Source organism: Miniopterus schreibersii (assembly GCF_964146895.1).
Source record: "Miniopterus schreibersii genome assembly, chromosome: 6".
NCBI lineage: Eukaryota > Metazoa > Chordata > Mammalia > Chiroptera > Miniopteridae > Miniopterus > Miniopterus schreibersii.
In genome coordinates this window covers 71,658,819-71,683,957 of record NC_138107.1, presented here as the reverse complement: position 1 = coordinate 71,683,957, position 25,139 = coordinate 71,658,819, and the positions used below count along the sequence as shown (strand labels likewise).

The 25,139-nt window shown below is 42.3% G+C and overlaps 1 protein-coding gene across 5 annotated transcripts in view; it reads left to right on the top strand.

The window, feature by feature from the left end:
• The window catches only part of SLC2A12 (solute carrier family 2 member 12), a 50,476-nt gene that overhangs the window by 13,355 nt on the left and 11,982 nt on the right, over nucleotides 1–25,139 (top strand). For 2 of the 5 annotated variants that reach the window (XR_013998979.1, XM_081139886.1), the window contains exons 2-4: nucleotides 2,784–4,124; nucleotides 17,822–17,971; nucleotides 21,987–22,119. Coding sequence is in view for 3 of the 5 variants with exons in the window: in XM_081139886.1 (XP_080996012.1) it covers nucleotides 2,784–4,124; nucleotides 17,822–17,971; nucleotides 21,987–22,119 (1,624 nt within the window). In the remaining 2 variants the exon portion in view is untranslated. Of the gene's footprint in view, nucleotides 1–2,783; nucleotides 4,125–10,589; nucleotides 10,618–17,821; nucleotides 17,972–21,986; nucleotides 22,120–25,139 lie in introns of those variants that run through there. The other 3 variants (XR_013998980.1, XM_081139887.1, XM_081139888.1) reach the window with 2 other exon arrangements.

Sequence of the window (25,139 nt, the reverse complement as noted above, 5' to 3'; positions counted from 1 at the left end):
GGAGGAAAAAACTTTCCTCTACCCTTAGGGTTCTTCTGGCTGGTCTGATAATCAGATATGAGACAGAATAGCAAGGGAAAATAACCAAATTTAATTACATACATGTGTATGGGAACCCCACATACATGAGCTAGCCAGAGACCCCACGTGCACAAGAGGTTCAGAGATAGAAAGGGGGATTGAGGTGTATATGACATTCTGAGCTAGGTATGAGGTTAAGGCACTTTGGGGCTTCAGGAAGCAATTGCAGGGAAAGAACATGTTCAGTAATTAAGAGTTTGCCCTGCTATATATGTAGGTAAAAAGTTATTTCTGGTGATAACTCTTATAATGGGTCAAACTCCAAATTTAAATTCTTCTAGGTAGTTAAGGGGAGGAGCAGTTTCTCTTGAGCCTGCAGAATCTTGGTTGCCTTTAGCTCACAATAATCTGCATACCCCTGAGGCACATCTTGGGGTAGCTCATTCTGAATCTCTACTAAGTCCTAACGTGTCACAGGGCTTCAATCTTGAGAGCATTAAGGACTAGGTTTCCACACTGAATTGGAATTCAAAACCCCAAATGGGCAGGCAGCTTGAGGACTGCAGTAGAAATTCAGCAGTAACAAGGGGCAGTCATGAGATGAGTGGGGAAGCTAGTTTTGGGCAGTACCTCTTAAAGCACACAACAGGAAAGGTGTACTCCCCAAATAAAATTCAGACAATGAAGACCTTAGCTTGATTCTGAAGCATATAACTCAGCTGGTATGCCCCCTTCCATGTGAGAATAGTGTCATAGAATATCCAGGGACAACTTTTTAAGCTTTTAAAGGCAAATTCCCTAAATAGATTAAAGTGATATATAATTTTGTAAAAAAAATTTTTTTAACCAATTCTTATAGAAATAACTTATTATATCTCTGAAGAATTATACTCAGTACTAGCTGCTGGGTCCCAAGAGGAACATTGACAAACTGGGATGGTTTCCAGACCCTTTGCACACATCCCATTTCGTCAATGTCCTGTGAGCCCTGGCTAAAGTAAGTAAGCCTATGACGTTAAATCCAGAAAGAAGAAGAGAAAGTTGGATCCCTTTTCTCTTGGAAGATATTTCCCTCAGACTGCAAGAAGCTGGTTGGCCCCGGCCCTTACTCCTGCTCCTCCTTAACGTGCCAGCTCAGGCTCTCTCTAAAGTAGGTTAATAGAGATCAAAGGCAGGGACTCTGGTATTTCACAGGCTCTTTCCTTTCGTAGGGAAGCACTTGTTCCCATCTCACAGGAAAACTAGGAAGGGGAGGGGACGGTCAAGGTTACAAGGACAATCTTCTGCTACTCAAGCTGCTCCGGCATCTATCCCCCTGCTCCCTTGACTCGGTGTCCCCATGCTGCCCTCTGTGACTCTAAATCCCCTTCTGGGGTGACTCACCCCATCTATCTCATTCTCCAAATCACTTATTTCTCCAATCTGAATATCAGAGACCAATGGCTAAAACATACATGCTAATCAACACATCAAACATAAATAAAATGAAGGATGACAAGTGGAGATACGAAGCGATATAATAATGTTCTCAAACAAATGTGAGAATTTGGCCCAACTCTCCTTGTGTAGAGGGATTCGTTGAGGATTTTAAGATCACAAGGGAAAAAGAATATGTGGAAACTGAGGACATAAGTGAACCTACAAGAGAGTGCTTTCAAGTCATTTGTATGTAAAAATTAAAACAGTACATCGTAAATAATAGATAATAGAGACTCACTAGAGGGACTAGGACCACATCTGTTTTGTTTCATTGCTATATATGTACCCCGGAATATTTAGGAAAATATCTGCCATGTAATGTTGCAAATATTTATTTGTTTTCATGATTAGCTGGATAAATGGCTGATTTAATTTCAACTCAGTGTTTATGTTTGGAGTACTCATGAATTACTTTCATTTCGATTATGGATTATTACATTTGCTCCTTCACCTACATATTCAATTCTTTTTATTTTTTAGAGTCTCCCACTTTTCTGTTTCTCACCAGGATCCTGGAAATGTAAAGCACTTTAGATATTTGTGTTGGGAAGAGATTTAGATCACCTTTATTTGACCTGTTTCTTTCACTAGAGCTAAACAGCATTTTTAACCACACGCTCTACCCCCTGCCTCACCTGTTGAATCCTGCATCCATTTCTTCCTTCCTTCTTTCTGACACAGCCTTGACCTTGTTAAGGCCCTCACACCTCCTCCCCCCCTCCCCATGCCTTCTTGTGCTTCAGCAAAAGCCAGCGGTGGCCCAACTGTGCCAAGGTTTCCTGGGGGCTGTGCTTCATTCTCCCTGGGGTACACAGTGGGTAGCTGGTAGCCCTTCTTGAGGCTCCTATCCTCTCTCTATATCCTGCCCTCAAGCATTTGCCTTTAGAGCACCAGGGTGGAACCAGAGGAGCCAGGCTATCTAAATTTCTGATCCAACACCAAGGCAGGAACTAAAGGTGTTCTCCTTTGTTCAGTCTTCATCATCTTCTGCTTATCTTGCATAACTGTTGGCTCAAAACTTAAAATAACATCATCATCACAAATAGAAGGAACCGGCTTCCTAAATGTCTCCACCCTTCTCCCAAAAATGAAAGAAAAAGGATTTTTTTCTTTTATAGCTAACCATTTTTTTTGATTAGCATATTATTTTACTGTACTTACGGATGTGTTTATACTCAGTGCTATGAAAACTTACTTATACAAGATTAAGTCCCCATTCAGACATAAAATGTTTAAGATAACAATTCAGAACTGACCCCTCTGTTTCTCCTCTCTGCTTGTAGGTTGTGGCACGTTTACCCTCTTGTCATCTGTCACAGCTGCTGTCAGTGGCCTCCTGGTAGGTTATGAACTTGGGATCATCTCTGGGGCTCTTCTTCAGCTGAGAACCTTATTAGCCCTGACCTGCCAGGAGCAGGAGATGGTTGTGAGCTCCCTCCTCGTCGGGGCCTTACTGACCTCTGTCATGGGAGGGGTCCTCATTGACAGGTACGGAAGAAGGGCTGCCATCATCTTGTCATCCTGCCTGCTTGGACTTGGAAGCCTCGTCCTGGTGCTCAGTTTATCTTACACGGTTCTTATCGTGGGACGCATTGCTGTCGGGGTTTCCATTTCACTCTCTTCAATTGCCACTTGTGTTTACATCGCCGAGATTGCCCCACAACACAGAAGGGGTCTTCTGGTGTCACTGAATGAGTTGATGATTGTCATTGGCATTCTTTTGGCCTACATTTCAAATTATGCATTTGCCAATGTTTCCCACGGCTGGAGGTACATGTTCGGCCTCGTTCTTCCCTTGGGAGTTTTGCAAGCGATTGGAATGTACTTTCTTCCTCCAAGTCCCCGGTTTCTCGTGATGAAAGGACAGGAGGAAGCTGCTGGCAAGGTTCTCAGAAGGTTGAGAGCCATCTCAGATACCATGGAGGAGCTCACTCTGATCAAATCTTCCCTGAAAGATGAATATCAGTATAGTTTCTGGGATCTGTTTCGTTCGAAGGACAACATGAGGACCAGAATAATGATAGGCCTAACATTGGTATTTTTTGTACAAATCACTGGCCAGCCAAACATATTATTCTATGCATCAACTGTTTTGAAATCTGTTGGCTTCCAAAGCAATGAGGCGGCTAGCCTAGCCTCCACAGGGGTTGGGGTTGTCAAGGTCATCAGCACCATCCCGGCCACCCTTCTCGTAGACCATGTCGGGGGCAAAACCTTCCTCTGTGTTGGCTCTTCCATGATGGCAGCTTCATTGGTGACAATGGGCTTTGTGAATCTCAACATCCACATGAACTTCACCAGTATCTGCAGAAACCATAGTCCTATCAACCAGTCCTTGGATGAGTCTGTGTTTTATGGATCAAGAAACTTGTCAGCCAGCAATGAAACTCTTAGAGAGCTCTTTAAAGGGATCACTACCCACAGTGTAAGCTCACTAACACCCAGAAGAAATGATGTGGATAAGAGAGGGGAGATGACCTCAGCATCCTTACTAAATGCTGGATTGAGCCTAACTGAATACCAGTCAGTCACCGACCCTGCGGAAGTGTCACCGTCTTTGCGATGGCTGTCCTTAGCCAGCTTGCTTGTGTATGTTGCTGCTTTCTCAATTGGCCTAGGACCAAGTAAGTACTTTATTACCCATTCCTTCCTCCTCACCCCTTATAAATGCTAATGAACTGCTTCTGACCTGTGAGAGCATCCCACTGCTATGGTGTGTCGTACATAGAACTGCTCTGAGCAGGACTGGGATAACCCTGGCAGAAGCATGCCTGGTTTATAGCTGCTTAGTGAAATGCGCAGGGCCAGTATTCACCCGAAGGGTAAGTTTGCCATTGTCTGTTCCCATGAGGATACTTTTAACACCAATTGATTGGAGACGAACCAGACCTTGAAAGATATTCATGGCCCAACAGATTATATTGTTTTACGAAAACAAAGTTTATTGGGATAACATTTTTTTTTTTTTTTTTTACAATATCATTCCTGAGTTTCTTCATTGGTGAAAGGGGGGAAAATCAGGATTTTTCTTAATGACACAATAGTGGGTGCATTCCAGTAACAATGAAGAAGAGAAGATTATGAGGTGGGAAGGAGGGCACAGTAGTTCTTTAAGTATATTTTATCACTCGAGTAACCTCCCAGGGCATGTCACTCTCCTCTATTAAACAGGACAGCGGAGTCAAGTTACTCCTATTAAACAAAGTACAAACCATCTACAGGGAGATAGCCACAGGGTGTTTTATTTTATGTAGCCAGTCTACTCCAATGATAAAGTTGAAACCCTTCTCTGCAGCAAACTCTCTAGGGTTTGCTAGAATAGGTGGTTTGTTGAAGTTCCCTAGTCTTTTAGCCTCAGCTGAAAGCCTAACCCTCTCTTCAGAGAAGCTGAAAAAGGTCTTTTGTAGATCTCCCTAGAAAATAAAGTGCTTAATCTATCATCCTCAACTTCCACCATTCCTCTCTCTCTTTACCCCCCCCTCCCACCCTCCTTTTCACTCTCTCTAAAAATCAATGTAAAATATTCTCTGGTGATAATTAAAAAATTATTCTATATGATTTTTTTAAAAATTTAAGCTTTATATTCAACTAATATTTATTGATACCTATTATGTTGAATACAGTGTTAGAAAGTTTTTACATAGTTTGGAGGACTTCATTTTACTTTCACAATAAGCCTGTGAAGAAAAGGTTTTCACCATATTTTACAAATAATGGCACCGAATCTCAGAGAAGTTAGGTGATTTGCTCAAAAAATGAAAACATCTCTTGTCTTCTGAAATTCAGTATTCATCCCTGTCCAAGACAAGAACAAGCAGTCTTGTGTTGGTTTTGATAGCAAAGGTTAATTACTTTTAGTTTGGCCCTCTCCATGAAGATGCATTAGATGTAAGAATGAATGAAAATAGTGCATCATTGTCCAACACATGAGGCTATTATATGGGCCACCCTGCATTTTATTCAAAAGAGAGACAGTCTCTCTTTTCTTGAAGCTCTGCTAGGTAAGTAAGCATGTAATTTTTATAAGGCTGAGCTACAGGATAAAAGAGAAGGGTAATGATAAGAAGACAGAAGTTTTTGATGTGCATTTGCTTGAATAACTAAACTTGGTTAAAATAATGTTTAAGGTGTATATTGGTTAGAATTCAAGCTCGGCTAAACAAAGACCAAAAAAAACCCAGTGGCTTAAGCAAGATAGAAGTTTCGTTCTGTCTCTCACTCAACAACTGAAGCTGGGTAGTTCTGGGTGCTGTGGAGGCTCCAGGGTCAGGCACCTACCTAAAGCCTATGGATAATGTCCCTCGGTCTCATTGGAGCCAGAATTTTAATATTAGTTCTCAGTCTATCATGATGGCTATTTAATATGAATATGCATTTTAAAATGTTGTCACCCTTTCCTGGTAGCTAATTGTCCCTGAGAATAAGTGAAGTGCATGAAGTACAGTCAATTAAAGGGAGGCGGGGTGTAGAAGGCCTAGACAATAAGACAATGTGAGCAATTCTGTCCAGGAAGCAAAAGCACTGCGAGTGCCATGCGACAGGGAATTTCTCACAGGGCTTAGACCCAGCACAGTTGTGGGGATGCTGAGAAAGCAAAGGTCTGGAAGGGACAATTGGGGGAGAAGGCCCTGAAGGGAAGCCGGTGAAGATGCCTGGGTAAGCCTGAAGTCTCCGCAGGTCAGCAGGGGAGGCAGGGGGAGCGCTGGACTCCCAGCAGGGAAGCAAAGCCAACAGACCTTGCTCGGAGAAAGTGGAACCCGTGAGAAGAAACTGGAACCCACAGCTGTCTCTCACGGCCGCAAAGCCAATGACGATGCGGGCCACCTGGAGAAAAACGGGCGTTCCCCATAGGGACCCGGCCGTGCGGCTGGCCGAGTAGTGGGAGCCTCTGGAGGAGGCGATCTGGTCCACTAGCTGTGCCCCATCAACAGGGAGAAACAGCGGCTCACAACAACGTGCAAAAGCTACAGCCATGTCTAGGGTCCTGTACCCCCCCCCAAGCATGGGGCTGAGATGTCACTTGGGCCTTTCAAGTCTCATGCACATTTCTCCTCCTGCCAACCCTCACCCAGGACGGTACCGGGGAGGGAATTCTGGGGAATGTGGTTTCAGCTTAGCTAAGTTGACGCAGCACAAGACTGCCAGAGTAAATATGGAAAGAAGTATTTCGGGATGTCAAGGGCCCTGTATTCTGTTTTCAGTTGTTGTGACATTTATTTCTTCTCATGAAAACATTAATTATTAAAATATATGGCTAGCTTACATTCCATCTACTTATAAAGAAGGGGTGAGGTCATTTCATTAATGTCTCTTGGCTTTTGTTTCTTTAGCTGTAAAACCAAAAAACCACTCTCCCGCTAATGCGTTATGAAAGCTTTCATGTTTATTTTCTCAGGATCGTTAATTATCTCCTCTGAGCTGCTGAATCTCACTTACCTTTAGTTCTATCGGCTCACGACTTCTAGTTTCTTTCTTCCCAGTGCATGCTGGACTTTTCCACTTTGATGCTTCACTGTCGGCACACACAAGAAGCCCAGTGTTGGATTCTCATTCCCCTCTCACCAGGGCAACTTTCTTTTTCTTGGGGCAGTCACTCTGCCAATCACTCAGGTTTGATGCTTTGGACCTTTTCCCAATCCAGTCAGTGACCAAATGCTCTTGGATTTTCCTCACAAATGGCTCTGGTGTTTATCTTTTTCTTCCCATTTCTGCTAGCCTTGCCTATCCCTTGTGGTCGTTCTTAGAGTGCTAGGAGACTGTAGTTCCCTCCTGTTCCAGGCCTTCCTCATGCCATCCATCCTCTATACCAACATTTCTTAAATACCATTTTCCTCACGCCACCAATGTTCCCTCACCCTCCATGGTGTCCTACTTTCTACCACATCAGGGAAGTCAAATGCTTTACAAGATGAAAAGTAGATTAGAAATGATCTTCTCCAGCATTTTCCTTTTATCAAAAAGAAACAAGAAACACCAGGAGATTGAGATCACACAGATTTAGAAATATAACCCCAGGCTTTGGAAGCCTAATTCCATGCTTCCTGTACTACTATATCACACATCTTTGAGGGAGAAATTGCATGACTTTCAAGGCCCTCCATCATCTCACCCAACTATATCAGGGTGTTTGCACCACCCCGGGGGCACCATTTACACTGTAGTTTATGGAGTTGTGCTCCAGGGCCACCATTCATACAGAAGTACAGACAGACTCCACATAGGCTACAAAGTGAATGGTGCCCCCTGGCGGTGTGCAATGAGCCAATACCTTACCTCTTTGAGCTTCTTTATTTCCCACTGCTTTACACTTCCTCTACTCAAATCCTTCCTATCCTTAAAGCTCAGTGAAATTCTTCTCTCCTCTGTGAATTCACATCATTTCTTAGAGGTCTTTATTTATATGAACTACTAGTTATTTCTAGTGTAGAGTAGGTCAATTCTGGGCTATAAGAAGCCTGAATTTAAAATCAGAAAACTTGAGTTCTAATCCCAGGTCTTCTACCTTCTGGCTGTGTGATATTTAAGTCATTTATCTTCATGAAGCTGTTTCTAATCTATGAATTGGGCATAAAAATACCTGTCTTATGTCACCGAGTGAGCATCAGGTAAGGGAATGCATGTGTGTTTTGGATGCTATAGCGTATGATATAAATGGAAGTGACAATGTAATACATACACAGGGTAATGCCCAGTGTAACATAACTTAGTCCTTACTGATACAGTTATTGCTTCGGTGTGTTTGTCTTGGTTTATTAGCCAGAATATGGTTACTAGGTTATAAGCTCTTTGAGGAAAGAAATGATATCTTATATTTTTTCTTCTCTCCCTTTAAATGAGCACAGCATAAATCTGTTTGAAAACTATACAGGAACACATTTGTCCTTCTAAGGGGGGACTTTAAAAATAAGATGCAGATAAAGGGAAAATCTCAAAGTATGCTTGTTTACATGTGTCAGGCTATGGGGCAAACTAAGCAGCACATAAGTTAGAAATGCTAGGTGGCCAAAGAAACTCCTGTTTCTACCAAACTCCATCATGAGTTTTTTTCTGCAGAATAATTCATCTCATGGGCATGAGTTCTATAAATCTCTCGTTTTGTTCATAAGAAAAGATGCAAGGGGTGTTAGTAGTGCTTGGAAACAAGTAGTGGGAAGCATTTAGGGCTTTTCTTTGTTAAATCATAGTTATTGGGAATTTCAGAGACAGACGACCTAAAAGTAGTCCCAGATATATGTATATATGTAAGAGACACCTCTACTTTTTGCTACAACATGGAGAAGAGAGTCCTTTTGAGAATTTCTTAGACCTGCACCAATACTGGTGAGACAGAGAATCTCAGGGTTGAAGGAGGTTTGGGTATGGGAAAGGGAAATAACCCTTCATCTCGTGGTTTCTCCAACTTATAATTGCAACTCAGAGGACTGAGCTGGGTATTAACGCCCAAGGCTGGAAAGCATGCAGCCCGAGACAGAATTCCCAGCCAGCCCTTCGCTCCAAGCAGAATTAGCAGCTATTTCCCATCTGTGGTTTGGGGCTACTGGCTCTCCTCGAGTTTTAGAAGGGATTTGAATAATTGTCCTTTTTTTTTTCTTGCTAAGAGTCAGTCATTTCTGTCCATATTCATGTTGTAGCTTATTTTTCTTTTCTAAAGAAAGCGTACCACAGAAATTCCAATTCAATCACCAAATTTGTATTCTAGAGCATTGATATAAACTACAAAAACCAGTTGGAGTTTAAAGAAGATTTTTATTAGGAGCAAGATTTTCATGCCAGATCCTGAATGCTTTCTAAAGCTTATAATTAACTATTGTGATTATTGCTCAGGTATTTCATTTAGAGAGTTGGTTGCTTGTAATAAAGCAAATCCTTTCTGTAAATACAGGTATGAAAGAAAAGTACTTGCTGTTCTAAAGTAAAATCGAAAACAAGATTACACCATCTTTTTAAACCTTCTTAAATATGGGTTGGCTTAGAACAGCAAAATTAATTGCATTAAATCACAGCATAATTTCTTCTGCCAAAGACATGTTTCTGTTTTTAGGTTAAAGTGTATGTCCTACATCCTTTTGCTCTCGGGTCCTTTATCTCCTTAACTGTAAAATAATAGGGTTGCCCTAGAATCTGGAATTCAGGAGGGGAAGTAAATTTGATGCCAAGTAATCTCATGTATTGTATTTTATGCACTTAAATTATTGCTCTAGCCCTGCCAGTGTGGCTCAGTGGTTGAGCACAGACCTATGATCCAGGAGATCGTGGTTCGATTCCCAGTCAGGGCACATGCCGGGGTTGCTGGCTCGATCCCCAGTAGGAGGCGTGCAGGAGGCAGCTGATCAATGACTCTCATCATTGATGTTTCTATCTCTCTCCCTTTCCCTTCTTCTCTCTGAAATCAATAAAGATATATAAAAAATATATTGTTCTAAGAAGGAATTCACAAGCTTCAGCAACCTGCTGAAAGGGTTCACGGCTGAAAGAGGTTAAGAACCTCTGCCTCGCATTTCTCTATAACAGTGAAATTCTCCCATCAAATAAAATCAGGATATATACTCCATTGTTTTTACTGGAGACTATGATTAAACATTTTGTTTTCCATACCTGAGCTTTCACTTTAAAATATGTTCAAAATCTTAACCTTACTCTCCATGGTGTTTCTGGGGTGGTCCTGGTCATCAATTTAGCTTCTTTTAATAGCTGAGTATTTTTCTATCATGGTTCAAGCTTCTGGGTAGAACCAAAGAGTCTACCCAGGACTTAGAGCCACATGCTTTAAAAATAAAGCAGAAATGAGCCCAAACACAAGGCATGAAGTTATTATCTCATGAGTTCATTTGAGGTGATATGTGTGTAGAAACCCAGCCCTTCTTAAAATAGCCACCATAACTCAGAAAAATGTGTGTGGCTGCTTTGTTCAAAATAATTAGCAGGGCTTTTTAAATTCACAAATCCCTAAACCTCCTCTTCCGTATCAGGAGTAATATATTTTCCTTATGAGCAAATGAAAGGAATTTGTCTAAGGTCACATATCAAGTTTCGTTATGAGACTGTGATTGTCATTCTCTAACTACCTTTGTATTCACACATTTGAACAGAACCTTACACTGAAGACTGAGTGACGGGTGACACCCAATCACCTCCCCTATCAGATAAGCAGGAGTTCCAGCAAGAAGTCATCTTGGAGTGACCAACAAGAGAAGAGAGGGGGAGAAAGCCTGGGGGTTTCACTGAGTCACATACTCATCCAGCACGTGTGTGTTGCTCACCCAAGATGTAGCGGGCCTGGTGCCCGGTGCTGGAGATGGCTCAGCGAGAGCCACACCCTGCCCTCACCTAGCGAGCATGGGGACAGGCAGTGAGCAAGAAAATGAAGATATGTATAATTTAGGGAAAGAGAAGTGTTAACACTTAGGTGGAGGAAGAGTGATATAGAAAAATGAAGATGGGTAGGTAAAAGAGCATGCTTGGAGGAGGGTTATTTCAGATAGGGTGGCCACAAAAGGCCTTTCTGAGATGGTGACGTTGGGCCACCGCTTGTATGAAGTAACTGCATAGTGTGAAACTCTGGCAGGAGGAAATTTTAAGCAGGGAGGTCAAAATGGCTTTGAGGAGGACACGTGTTGAAGGTTTAGGAGAACAGCAAGACAGCCTATCAAGGCTGTATAACATGGTGTTTGAATTTGCATGAGGCTTTGGCATCATTTGTGTCCCAGCTCCACAAGGTAGGACTTTGGGCAAGTCAATTCATCGCTGTAGGCATCAGTTTCCCCATCTAGAAAATGGGGAAGTACTTTCTATCTCACAGTGTAATTGTGAAGTTGAATGAAGCAATCTGTATAAAGTGTACCTAGTTTAGTGTCTGGTTTGCAGCATGGACTCAATACATTTAGTTCTTAGTACTGTTAAGTATCTGGCTATGGTCAGCTGAGATGAATAGTTCTGATAATGCCAGCACTGACCTCAGCAGGCATTTTGCTTCTGTCATGTCAGGACACACAGGAAGTGCTCCATAGCCTCATGCTGAATTACAATGCCATGATCCCCCTGACCTCCCTTCTATAAACCATTCTAGTTGGGTCAAGACTAAAAAAAATACATTGGTGATTTGAAGTATAGCTTAAATCTGGATTACCTATAGTTAAGAGAGCTTCCTAGAAAACCAGACAGATTGTACAGAAAATCCCAAGGCTTTGGTGAAAGGTGTACGATGTGATGTAGGCTGAGAAACACCCAAAAGTCTTCTCTTATAAGTTGGTACAACTAATTTAGACTATATATATGTCCTATGTGCACAAAAACTGTCTTGTTTGCTATTGTTTCCTAAGGCCTGCCCCACAATAAAGGCTTAATAAATATTTTTAAATGAGTCGAAAACATCTCAAAAAGAGAGGGAGATGTTTCTGGACCTCTCTCAGCTTCTGTGATGAAAGTGGAGCTCTCCTTCAAGTCTGGGGTAGATACATTTCAATCTTCTCAGGCATGTATCTGAGTCAGTATCTAAGGAGTAAGAGATAAATGTGGTTTGTCTTGAATCCTCTGGACATTTGATCTAAAATTATATCTGAGCAAAGCTACTCAGTTGAGAATTCAGGACCATCTCCAATTCAACTGATGACTAAAGAAAGTTCATGTTTTGAATATACTAAAATTAAAGCCATTTAAAATTTTATGGTATTAGAAAAAAAAAACATTCCAAATATCTATTGTTTTCTCCAAATATGAGATTCAGCCCTTCTCTGGGGAAAAAAAAAGATTGAAATTAGTCATATCATGGGGTGGTTGTTCCTACCATGGTTTAATAATTGACTGTTTTAAAACTTGACTCTTTACCAAAAATAGCTTACGGTAATTTTTTCATGGTTTTCCTAAGAGAAATATGTGAAAATCTGAACCTGGAATTTGAGGATTGTTTTTTGCTCACTTAATTAGTAGTAGAGCCTAGAGATTTATTTCAGTGGATTATTTCAAGGCTTAAGAATCACATTAAATCATTCAGATATGAATGGGCAGTCCAGGTTAATAATAGTAATAAAAGATCTTTGTAGGAAAATTATACCGTAGTCATAACTAATCAAACTCTCAAGAACTGCAAACTGAATGGTATTTTAGCCCACTTGCAAGCTAGCAAATTGGCCTGTCACAGTTTTATGGATATTGGCAAAAGACTGCTTGGTGAGAGACAAAGAACCATTTATTACTCCTAGAAATAGCAATAGCCAAAATATCAACATCTGCACCAGGTCCCCAAACCCCAGTACTCACAGGACCACATGAGGAGGGCCAGACAACACCTATACACATGATGGATTATTTTAAAGAAGAGGAACCCCAAGTTTAGGGAACCCAAATCTTTTATAATAGGCAGTAAGCCAGCTTGATTTCTTCCCTGCAGGGAGACTTTATCTTTAATTTACTGGATAGTAAAAACACCTTTGCTCCAGATGAGATACTATGTCTATCTTCCAAGGCTATTTGTATAACAAACATCCTTGGAAAGACAGCCTGGAACAAAGACAGTGAGTGTCTTTGCTTGTAAGATATGCAGAAATACAAGAGACCCATGGAGAATTGTCTCTCACCTCAAATATCCTAAAAAGGCTGCTTTTCTGTTTTAAACAAGAAAGTAGAATTTTTTAAGGTTCAAAGATTATAGAGCCTAGCTTTGTTTGGTTTGGTTTTATGGAGTTTAACCAGCCTTTTGGATGGGTATCAATAGGAAGCATAAGACTCTTCTGCCATAACACTTAAATTTAGACATTATACCTAAATAACTCTAGCTCTTCAAAAAGAAATTTTTCATGTGCTGTTTGCACAGTTAAAGATTATGACAGTCCCAGGGATGTGGAACAGAAGGTTCTAATTTAGAAGTTTATATAGCTGTTTCACTCCAAAATATATTGGGTTTAGAGCAGAGAGGCTTACACACTAGAAGTTCATCAAATGTTTCAAAAGAGATTTTAATATTCTTCATGTTTCTCCCTAGACCCCAGGCCCCTGATATTCAGAACCACCACAGTCAAAGGTTTTATTGGTGTTCAGCATTCTTTTCCAACATTCTTGTGATAATTACATATCTTTAGAGAAAAAGTATATTGCATAAATTATTATTCTTTAAACAGGAGAGTTTTGTTATCAAGTGCAGTCACCACACAATCATATTCACACACTGGGGTTGTGCTAAATGTAAGCGTCTACCTTTAAGATCTTGCAAAACTTCTTTTTTTCCTTTTAAACCTTAGGTTTCAGTTATTACCAACATTCACACTGCCACTGCTCCTTTATTTTAGCTAATTAAGTTAATGGTCATTTTGATTGAATAAAGTGGTGAATTATTTGGTCCTCTGGTGTCAGTCATTAAAATAATAACAAAATAAATTTAAAAAATAGTATCTGAATGATTTTAGACTAAATTTGCACACAAGAAAAAGAGGAAAAACTTGAAGAAATGTGTGTCCTTAGCTAATTGAATCTCATTTTCCTCTTTGGAATTAGATGATGAAGCGATAGTACCTAACAGAATCAAAGTCTAAAACTGCATTTTGTAGCATAAGCACAGCTAAGCACACGGTGGAGTGACACCATCAATTCTATTACCATCAGCAACTGTTCACATAATACATTAGTGCTGAACGTTATTTGCAGCCCAGCACAATGACAGTCCTATGCCCTTGCAACTTATGAATATTGGACAGTAAAGATATTCAAGAAACAGTCCAAGGTTTTAACACTATCTTAATAAATACAAGCATTCATTTAGACCCTGGCTCCTGGGCAAATCAAGCTGTTGAAAACTCTGCAGCCTAAGCATAGAACTTCCTCCAAAGTTGATAGGCGTTTTCTGGTAAGAGTTTCAAAACTTCCATGAGACTTTCAAACCTGGGCCTACCATGTCAGGTGGTTGAGGAAGAGCTCAAGCCAAAAAGAAAGTGTGCCTGGAGAGCCACAAGGTTTAAATCTGAAAACACAGGGAGTGAAACAACAGCCTCTGGGAAAACTGTATCAATGACAGAAATACAGAGGAGATAAGCATGGCTGTTTACATGCAGTAGGGCTCAGTCATTTCCATTGACTGCCCCTGTTAATCCAAATACATGTCTCCACTACACATGGAGACACTTCAACTTATTTGCCCATCATGGTCTCTTTATGACACTCTGTGCAGTCATAAACACTGTCTGCAGATTGCATCAGGACCAGGCAAGTTCTGACGGGCAGCCTGATTTAATACCCTGTGAAATGTGAGTTCCAATATCTGTGCACAGTTGTCTCCCAGCAAATCCTTGCAGCATAGAAAAGGCCTTAAAGACACGTGCTGATGCTGACATTTATAGAGACATATATTGTTGAGGTAGTCCTGGGGTGATGAGGTTAAAGGTGGAATAATAGGGGTCAGGGAGAATTGCTTCAGGACCTGCTAAACTGCAGTGGCTGTGCTCTCTGTAGGCGTTCACGATGTCTCTGGAAACTGTGGATTCCTCACAAGCAAATAGCACACAGCATCTCCTGTGGGCCTATCATCAGGGATGGGGGCAATGAGGAGAGCCAGAGACAGCCACCACTTCTTTACTGTGGCATGTGGCAATAATTTGATTTTCCTTGGTGGAGAAATTAGGCCATCTCATTAGAAAAGCATCAGTGATTTTAAGAAACTTTACACTTGTCATTATAAATATCAACATATTAAATCCTCAAGTGATGGTGTATACCTTTATATGAACTGAAATAAAGCTTCTCTGTTTCTCCTGTTTGGGGTATTCACACAGAGACCTGTGAGATTCTGGCACTGTCTTGCTCCTAGGTCTGCGTGGAAAGCCTATTGTCCTTTCAGTTAATTGGTCCTATCTTGCTGCAAGTGCCAACTTGATTTTTATTTCACTATCTCTGGATCTGAAAACCTGTGATTTTATGGTTCTGAAATCATAATTAAAATAATATCTTCTTTATTTTTGACTTGACAGGCTCCATATTAGGAGGTGAACTATCCTCATCGAAACACTTGTCAGTTGTTGCAACATCCATTCTATTAGATAAACCAAGGTATCAGTTCTTCATTTCTTTCTATTAGAAGAAGAATTTAGAAAGAATTTCAAGTTCTTTCTAAAAAGAAGTAGGAGCTTTCAGCAATGATACATCATCTTTTGAACTGTCAGGTGCAAGGTTTGCCTTGAGAGACTGAAGGACGTCTCTCTTTCAATATTCAGTTCATTGCTCACTGACCGGTCAAACTGCACAGGGATGTGGCTCAGTGCTGCACTGACTACATGCCTAGGAAACGCTCTGGGTTTGTTCTTAGGCAGGCCCTCGGCAGTTCAGACTGAATGCTTTTAACTAGTACTTTGTGCATCTGTCCCATCTTGTTGGCGACCCATCACTTTCTGTAATAGCAGGACTAGCTCATTCTCATCTGTGGCCAACATGACTCTGATGACCACAGCAATGATTTTCCCCAAAGCCACCAAATGATTCCAAGAGGCCATGATGAGACATGATGAAAGGTGGGGAGGGGAAGAAGGGGGTTTCGAGGTGATGAGGTGGGGATGGAAATAGATCAAGAAAGCCTGTGCTAATGCCTCCACTAAAAGAAAATGTGTCCCTTCCCTCACCTCCTCCTCATGGCTGCTAGAGCAAAAGGCTATAGGGACCCTCCGCTCCGCTTGAGCCATATTAAATACTCACAGCAGGGAGGGACACAGGGGGACTAGTCTTGGTATAGATTGTTTAGCGTCAAAAAGTTGGATTTACATAATTGTATCTCATATTTGCCCAAGGACAGATTTTACAGAGGCTTCACCAGAATTCTGCAGCTATCATTCTACTCAGAGCCAGATCCCTAGTCTTGCAGCGCTCAAGGCAAGTTACCTGAGCAATGCACTGATTTCTAAGGATAGAATCTGCAAGAACCTATCGAAGATCTTTGGGAGCAGGAAGTGGAGGGGAGGGATATGGAATTTTGTGTCTGAATTCCCTGCTAATTAGAACAATAACAATCATGGTCCTTTTCTTAACAATTTTATTCCAGGCTCTAAAGGTAACCCTATATAGATTTACTTGGAGAAGATATTCAAGAAAAAAATGTTTTTCCTGCCCTCTTCTATTATTTATTTTTTTCTTACTTTAAAACAGCAAATTTACTAAGAGCAGATGTTTTCTCTACAGAGAGTGATGGTGTCATGAAAGACATTGTTAAATTAGAGGCACAGCTGACTGTGTGGTTCTGGCACAGGTGGCCCAAGTGGTTGCTGGAAGGTGGGACTCCTCCCTGGCCTCCTCTAGGCTAGGGTGGTGCAGCTGGTCCATATATAATCGATGGCTGTCCAACACAAGGTGACTTAGTCAGCAGTAAGCCAGGGCTGGGCAGCTCCTAAATCCTTCTTTCAAAGGTGTTTGTACTCCAGATTTAATTATTCATTAACTAATACTTATTGAGTCACCCCCAAGAGAGCACCGTGATTAAAAAGCATGAGTTCCAGAGTGATTTGCCAGGGCTTAATGCCACCTCCGCCACTCATGAGCCCCATGACCTTGGCTAATTATGAATTCCTTAAGCCTCAGTTTCCTCTTCCATAAAAGAGGGAGAGTAATAGTTCTGGTCTTGTAAGATTTTGTGAGGATCAAATGAGATAAGGTCTGTAAAGTGCTCAGCTCGTTGTAGGGACTCGCAGCCAATTTATTAGGCAAACTCGGTTAGATAGGCTGTGAGCAGGAGACAAGTTAATTTGCTCCTCGGCTTCCCTTTCTAATTCCATGGAGCAGGTCCTATTAGGTTCCCTGTCATTCTCAGATAATAAAAAGTCCTTTGATGAGTTTTCATGCCAAGAAGAGTCTCAGAAATTCAAATGTTTAGTCTGGTATACTAATCAAACCTTGGCGCTCTATTTAATTTAGAGGTTCTCTCTTCCTAGCTCGCCCCAGGCCAGGAGGCCCAAGCAGAAATGAGAGAAGCCACGTCCCTCCTCCCAGCCTCAGAGCTTTATTTCCTACGCACTCGGTAGCTATGATGCTGGATTTCTCCAAGGTCACAGGCAAATAAGATTGCAGAAAAGGGCCCAGAGGGACTGACTTTGAGGTTTTGTGCTTGGCAGGTGGCCCCACCCCTTGCCCCTCTCATTTGCATTTGTCAGGCCTGTGTCACATACAGCACTTCAAATCCCTGCCCCTACTCTGGGGACCACTGTCAGGCTCTCTCAGGGTTCCTCCTGAACCCTTCCTCACTTGGCTGGAGGTAAGGAGCAAGCACGTGGCCTGCTCTCCAGCTGCGAATCACACAGGACGAGGGTGGAGGTTGGGGGGCTGCCCTCCGTTTCAGTGGTTTCTGATCATTGTGCAGTGCCCGCCCCCTCTGCCTTTCCTCTAGTGCCCTGGCTGGTGCTCAGTGAGATTTTTCCCGGTGGAATCAGAGGAAGAGCCATGGCTTTAACGTCCAGCATGAACTGGGGCATCAACCTCCTCATCTCGCTGACATTTTTGACCGTGACCGGTAAGGCTGTGTCTTCTTCTACTAATGCCTTTGGGAAGCACATTCAACTAAAAAACATTTTACTGTGGGCATTTTCAAACACATTCCAAAGTAAAGAGAGTGGCAAGGAACCTGATGTACCCACCACCCAACTTAAAGGGTTGTCAACCTTAATTCATTTAAAACATCACCTGCTCTTCCCCCCAACATTGTTTTATGACACATCTCAGACAGAATGTCATTTGTCTATAAAGTTTCAGCATGGACCTCTAAAAGATAAGACATTTAAGAACTATAACCACAATATCATTATCGACCTAAAAATATTAATAAAAATCCCTTGGTATCAATATCCAGTCGGTATTCACATTCTTCAAAGTGTCTTATAGTTACTTTTTTATATTTTGTTTGTTTGAATATGTATAACTTACAGTTGATTGATATGTCTCTTGCATTTTGTAGGTTTCATCTTCATTTCTCCTCCCCTCCCTCCCCCTCACTTTATATTTTTAATGAAGAAACTGGATCATTCATTTCATAGTTTTCCCCAGGCGGGATTTTGCTGATTGTCGTCATATCGCAGGACCTCTGTCCTTTGTATGTCCTGAAAACTGCTGTTTAGATCTAGAGGCTTGAGGAGATTTAGATTTTCTTGTCCCTTTGTTTGCAAACTCCTTTGTAGGTGACAGCTCTGCCTGGCCATCGGAGGCCTATCTCATTTGCTTGTCACATGGGCTTCCTTTGAGGATCATTGCCCAGATCCATTATTTTTATTCTGTCATTCCTTCTAAATTTTTATCTCTAATACCTCTCTAAGAAGAAATGTCTTGTGTAACTATTAGAAGGAATTTCTAATAACTATCAGTTATTTGCCTATCCTGAAGTATGGGTCATTTAAGAAAGAAAAATTAAATACTTGAAACTTTCTCTTTATTTTTTAGTTTTTGAAATAATGCGTGGTTCCGTAGCATCCTCCAAAACTGACCAAGGAGTTGAGTTTTCGTTCTTTCCTTTTTAAAAAAATATGTAGAAATACATATATATATAAAGGTTGCAAAAAAAAAATCTAAATCTCCTCAAGCCTCTAGATCAGCAATTTTCAGCTGATCAGCAATTTTCAGCTGATGTGCTGCAAGAATTTTAAAACATGCGATACCTGGCTATTTCATCAGGGCACTGACCTCTTTTCTCTTAGGTTGTCAAATAAAAAAAAAATGACAACAGCCAACACAACAATAGCTGTCCAGTGTGAATGAACCAAAATTAAACCTATTTTTTTCAGATCAGCAAAATATATAATATATTTTTGGTGTGCTGCAGAATTTTAGTAATTAGTTTATGTGCCAGGAGATGAAGAAGGTTGAAAATCGCTGCTCTAGATCTCAACAGCAGTTTACAGGAAACAAAGGACAGAAAGTCATGCGATATGAAGACAATCAGCAAAATCCCACCTGGGAAAACTACAAGGTGAATGACCCAGTTTCTTTATTAAAGATATAAAGTGAGAGGGAGGGAGGAGAGGAGATATGGAGATAAAACTTACAAATTTTAAGGGACATATCAATCAATTTAAGTTATATGTTTGAGTCACGATTCAAACAGAGTATAAAATATAATTATAAAACCATTGGAAGAATGTGAATAATATGTACATATTATGTATAAATTTTCAAAAATGGATGTATATGCAAAAGTGTATACATCTATATATCTCTATATAGTACTTCTTAATCTTGTCAAGCACTTTTTTCCAAATACATCTACATCTGGAACTTTGGGAGTTGTTAAATAAGCATGGATTGAGTTTTATATAAAATTTTAAAATGTTTGTATCCTTCCTACTTTTTTAGAAATAGCCCAATATTAAAAGAAACAAAGGAACTGGTCATTAACACCCACCATACCTCTCCTACTCAAATCACACCTAGAGACCTGTGCCCTTCACCTTCACACACACACACACACACACACACACACACACACACACACACACACCCTTGTCTGCTGTTTGGTGTGGAAAAAGAGAAATATAAAAGGAAGAATGGAAATCATAAGAGACAAAAACAGATGGCACGAACCTCTGGGAAGGATAGTGAATATATAGGATGACTAAAGAAGATTCCCAAGTTCTTCAGGGGCTCTTAGAACAAATGTTGGGATAATCTGAAATATGTAGATGACTTTTAACTAGGCTAAGCCTGAAATTCTACACTTGCTTTCAGAAGGGTTGTAGTGTGTCCACCAAGCAAGTGCAACCTGGATGACATGGGCACGTGATGGAACTCAAGGGGTTCGCTGGTTAGATGAGACATGTGAGACGTGTTTGTCACAAGGGAGTTTTATTTACTTGCAGCAGGTAAAGGAGGCAGGGGATTGACATCCAAAGCTCTGCCTCCCTGAAGGGGGGCTTAGCCATTGCTTATATACACTATTAGGTCAGTTACATGTTGTTACACGTATTAGGTTGGGTTCAGGTCAAGCTTATTCTCCTTGCTGGTCTGCAAAGTGCTGTACTACATTTTAACATTTAGCAAGAATAGCATTTAGCAAGAATGACCCAGACCCTGAGAGGCTTGTCCTATCTAACATTGTGGTTGTGGAGAACAGTTGCAAGAGTTCAGGGTGTTTGACTTGGACGAGAGGATGCTCAGGGAAGGGATGAGGGTGCACAGAAATATTTGAGTTCTGTCTTGGAGAGGGACGGGGAGAGCTGATCCAGAAGACAAAGCAGAACCTCTGAACCGGAGTTCCTGGAGGGCAGGCTTGCACTTAGGAACTGGTAAGGAGCGCCTTTCCAACAGGTAGGGCCGCTCACCTTGCACAGACAATCTTTGTAAAGTGGTGAGCCCCCCGTTACTGAAAGTGCTCAAACACAATAGGGGACAGACAACCTTTGGGGGTTTTTCACTCTTCATATACTGGTTTTATGCTCCAGAATGAAATACACTTTACTAGCCACTCACTTGGGCAAAACCCTGTGCCAGCAGCAAGAAGAGCACAGGGCCATCAGTGTAGATAGAATGCCGGGACAGCAGTGCTGTTCCTCCTTCCTGCCTCTCCCCCCCGCGGCACAGCTGACTGTCTGGTGGTTAATGTGCTCAGCTCCTTCCACACTGCGCTTATGAAGCTGCTTCGTATGGAACTGTTTGGTTAGTTTTCCTGGTTGGCCGGTCGGGATTAGTGGCTGCAGCTGCTGAGGACTGTTTGCAAGGCTGCAGCCTGTGGTTGGTCTGAGCCTGTGTGCAAAAAGAGCCAGCTTCCTTCTCACCACTCTCAGCAACCCTGGACTCTCTGCTGCTGAGCCAGGGACGGCCTGCTGCAAATGCAGGCTCAGGTGCATGGGGGGCCATCTCTCACCAGCTAACGTACTTTGACCTTGGTCAGTAACTACAAAGGGACTGTACCTTTGGCCAGAAGTCAGAGGGAAAACTAGGCTGGCAGGTGAGATCCATCTGGCTTCTTGCTGCTGCATCTGAGCAAGCAAATGACTTTCATCATCATTGCTTTTTTCTCTGAATGCAGGAAGAAGCATTGCAAATACGCTAGCTACTAAATGATAAAATATTGCCAACATGACATGATTTATTGACTCAGAGTAAAGAAGGGTTTGTTCCAAGAAAATCTATCTGTATCAATATGTCTTTTAAAATGTCCATTAATAGGAACCAAACTGCTACCGCAGTGATTCCCAGAGAGGAATTGTGGAGCTGAGGAGAGGAGGTATTTTACCTTCTGCTTTATGTTTCTGTTGTTTCAGGTTCTCTTTGCAATGAGCAAAAAGAAAAGCATGCTCACCAAGAAGACAGCATTGGGTTTAAATTGTGATGGTTACACGACTGCTATTTATTCTGCCAGAGAAAGTTGGGTGGTTTGTAAACATGAAACTCTCAGACCCTGGCTATCTCGCTTTCATTTGTATTGCTGTTTCCCAGGACACTACCTGCATGCTTGAAAATACATGTTTTATGCTCTAAGAAGCAGCTGTCCACAAGCAACACAAAACACATTTCTAACCAATTCCTTTTGTCCTTTATAGATCTCATTGGCCTGCCATGGGTGTGCTTTATATACGCAATCATGAGTCTTGCAGCCCTGGGCTTTATTGTCATGTTTATACCTGAGACAAAGGGATGCTCTTTGGAACAAATATCAATGGAGCTGGCAAAATCGTAAGTAGGATGTGCATTGCTCTCTGAACAGCACTCTTTGGTAAAAATGCAGCTTTTATATACAACTAAATCATAATACCTGACAGTATTTTAGGATATTCCCTTTTGTGTGAAACCATATCTCAAAGCATAATTCCAGTTTCTCTGCCATATATTTAGTTTGGGTGACTCAGCTAAGGAATTAGAACCTTTTAAAGCTCTTTCCAGCAATGATCAAAGAACCCTTCGCATCTCCCTAGCGTCCCCTGACGCAGGGTTTTTTTGTTTGGGGTTCAGGGTAGATCCCGGAAAGTCAGGCTCACCTGCGCTAGACCCTTCTCTTCAGTTCTCCCATCTCTACCATACTTGCCGGTCTCTTTAAGCCGTAAGCACTTGTTAAGGCTAAGATTATCAGGAAAATTAAGGCTTACAAGTCTACAATTATTCCAAATAGGCCACAAAGTAAATTATTTTTTTTTAATCTTCACCCGAGGAGACTTTTTTCCATTGCTTTTCAGAGAGAGTGGAAAGGGGAGAGAGAGAAACAGCAATGAGAGAGAGACACATCGATTGGTGTGTATAGTGGGAGTGGGGAAAGGTCTGTGCTCAGCTGAGTGAGACGCTGGCTGTCCCAGAGCACTCTCTCCTCCGCCCCTGCACATGTCACTTATTGAGCACTTTGCTGACCATCTCCTGGCCAGGCACCGTACCAGGAAAGAACTGAAGGTACAGGAGATAAAGAGCCCATCGCTTCTTTAAGAGGCAGGCCAGCAAACAGGCCACGGCAATACGCCGCGTCGGGAGGCAGGAAGGAAAGTACATTGGAGGGTTTCATCTCTCAGCGCTCCCCGAAAGAGAGAATGCCAGAGCAGGGTCCCGAAAGCGCTCCCTGGCCAGAGGAACGTGTGGGCCGCAGAGGAGGGGTGCCAGGCAGAGGCCAGCACGCTCACGGGTGGGATGAAGAGGGCAGCTTCCGAGCTGGGGACCGAGGGATGAGCCCAGAGCACAGGGCGGAGCCGTCAGCAAGGGTCTTATTCGTCCTGGGAAAGGATTTGGATTTTATCCTGAAAGTAGTGGGACATGGTTACAACAACAGTGCAGGGGGAAAGTAGGCAGATTTTTGAAGAAGCACGCCGGCAAAACCTGGGCAATGGGAGGGGAGATGCCGAGCGAGGGAGGCCTTGGAGGAGCGTGTTGGGGGAGTCAGGACACTTGGGGGAGTCAGGACACTGCGTGTGGGGATAGAAGTCACACAGCTCGGAGCCGGACTGGAAAGGCCGCGAGGGAGCAGAGGGAGCTGGGATCTCTCGCTGGCTCAGGGAACTAACCCAGTAAACGATGGGACATTCAGTGAAGGCCCAGAGCGGGAGAAAGAGGCGGCTTGGGAAGCATGAGTTTGGGGGCTGGTCGGGGACAACACCGAGTTCAGTTTGTAGTGTCTGTGAGGTGCCCTGTGGGACATGCAAGTGGAGGGGAAAGGAGGCCAGTGTTCACTGGGAGCTGGAGTTGAGAAACACCTGCGTTGGAGAAATAGATTTACTCCTCAATACACAGGTACACAAGCAGGGGCAGATCCACATTTTGTGGAGCTTAAGCTTTTGAGGGCCTGGTTAAGAAAGATTACAAATTATGAATGCAAAATTATACACGACTACGTGGGTCTTGCAAGGGGCTGTGCAGGTGGGGGTCCTGGGGCTTCCGTCTTATTGGCTTTTTGGAAACCCACCTCGTGTATGCGCCCTTTTGAGCTACCCATCTACTAGCCGGGGGAGCAAAATCCCCTTAAAAATAAAGGTTTGTTCAAATCCTTGTGAGCAGCTCTAGCTGAAAAACTGAGGCAGGGGGGAAGTAGTAATGAATTCATTGAAGGAAGCTACCCTGCTATATCACTCCCTTTTTGTGCTCTTTCTTATAAAGTCAACTTGAAGGCAGAATGTTCTGGATGAGTTAAGGTTAAGAAACTTTCAAATCTATTCTGACGTGGCTGTCAGAATGTATCAAACTGCAAACCCAATGAAAATGTGAAGGCAAAACTTAAGAAGGGCCCATCTTTCAGTCTAGTGGGACTCCAGAATAAGACATTCCCTAAGAACATACGATCTAAAGCTGAACAAAGCTATTCAGTCAGAATCTGGGGTGGGAAAGGAATCTGTCTAAATGAGTAAAACTGAATTAGGCCATGTTTTTGAAAGAATCATATTTCTGTCACTTTTGAGTCATGCGGTAACTCAAACCCAAATGCTCTCCAAGAAAGTTATAAATTGTAAAGTAGGATGGAAGCTAAAGCCAAGGGTAGACCCCCAGACAGACCACACAAGTCTTGAGAAGTTGGTATTAAAGAACAAAAGCAGGTAAGGGCACTGGTGCAGAGAACCATGAAAGATGAGGCGGCGAAATGATTCTGCATTTTAAACTCATTTCTAGCAGCAGGGGCAGTGTCTGCTGGGGTGTATCCGTGTGGCGAAGTCCAGTGCTGACGGCAGGCAAGAAACAAAGTTGTTTGCAGAAACCTTGGGGAACTCCCATTTACGCAACACTGGGGAGGCTGGGGCTCGTCTTAGCTTGAAGCAGCAGGTTGGCAAGGCTTTAAAAGTGAAAATGTAAGCAGCCTGAGTCGTGTCGATTGATCAAAGTATGTATGAAGTATGCATGTTAAACAAGGGTCCCTGGAGGGAAATGTCAGAGGCAGAAATAAAAATAAAATATGTAATGGTACTGAAAAGTATCCAGCTCGCGCAGTAAACGTGGGGTGGCAGGAAGCCCAGGGAACTTGCGAGGACACAGAAGCTGAAGTGAACCTGAAGACTGAGGGAGGACAGGGCTGAGTGAAGGGGGCGGTCTGTGAATTCAGGAGTTAAGGAAACAACGAGGCAACTTTTGTCACCAGGGAAACAGATGGTCCTTCTGTGTATGTCCCAGTGATTTGCTACGGAGAAAGGAAACTAGACTATCAAAGCAACTCCAGACTCATACTACACATTGCTCTAGGTTCCTCGGGTATTTGGAGGTGGGTTTCTTACTCCTATCCCTACCAGCCTGAG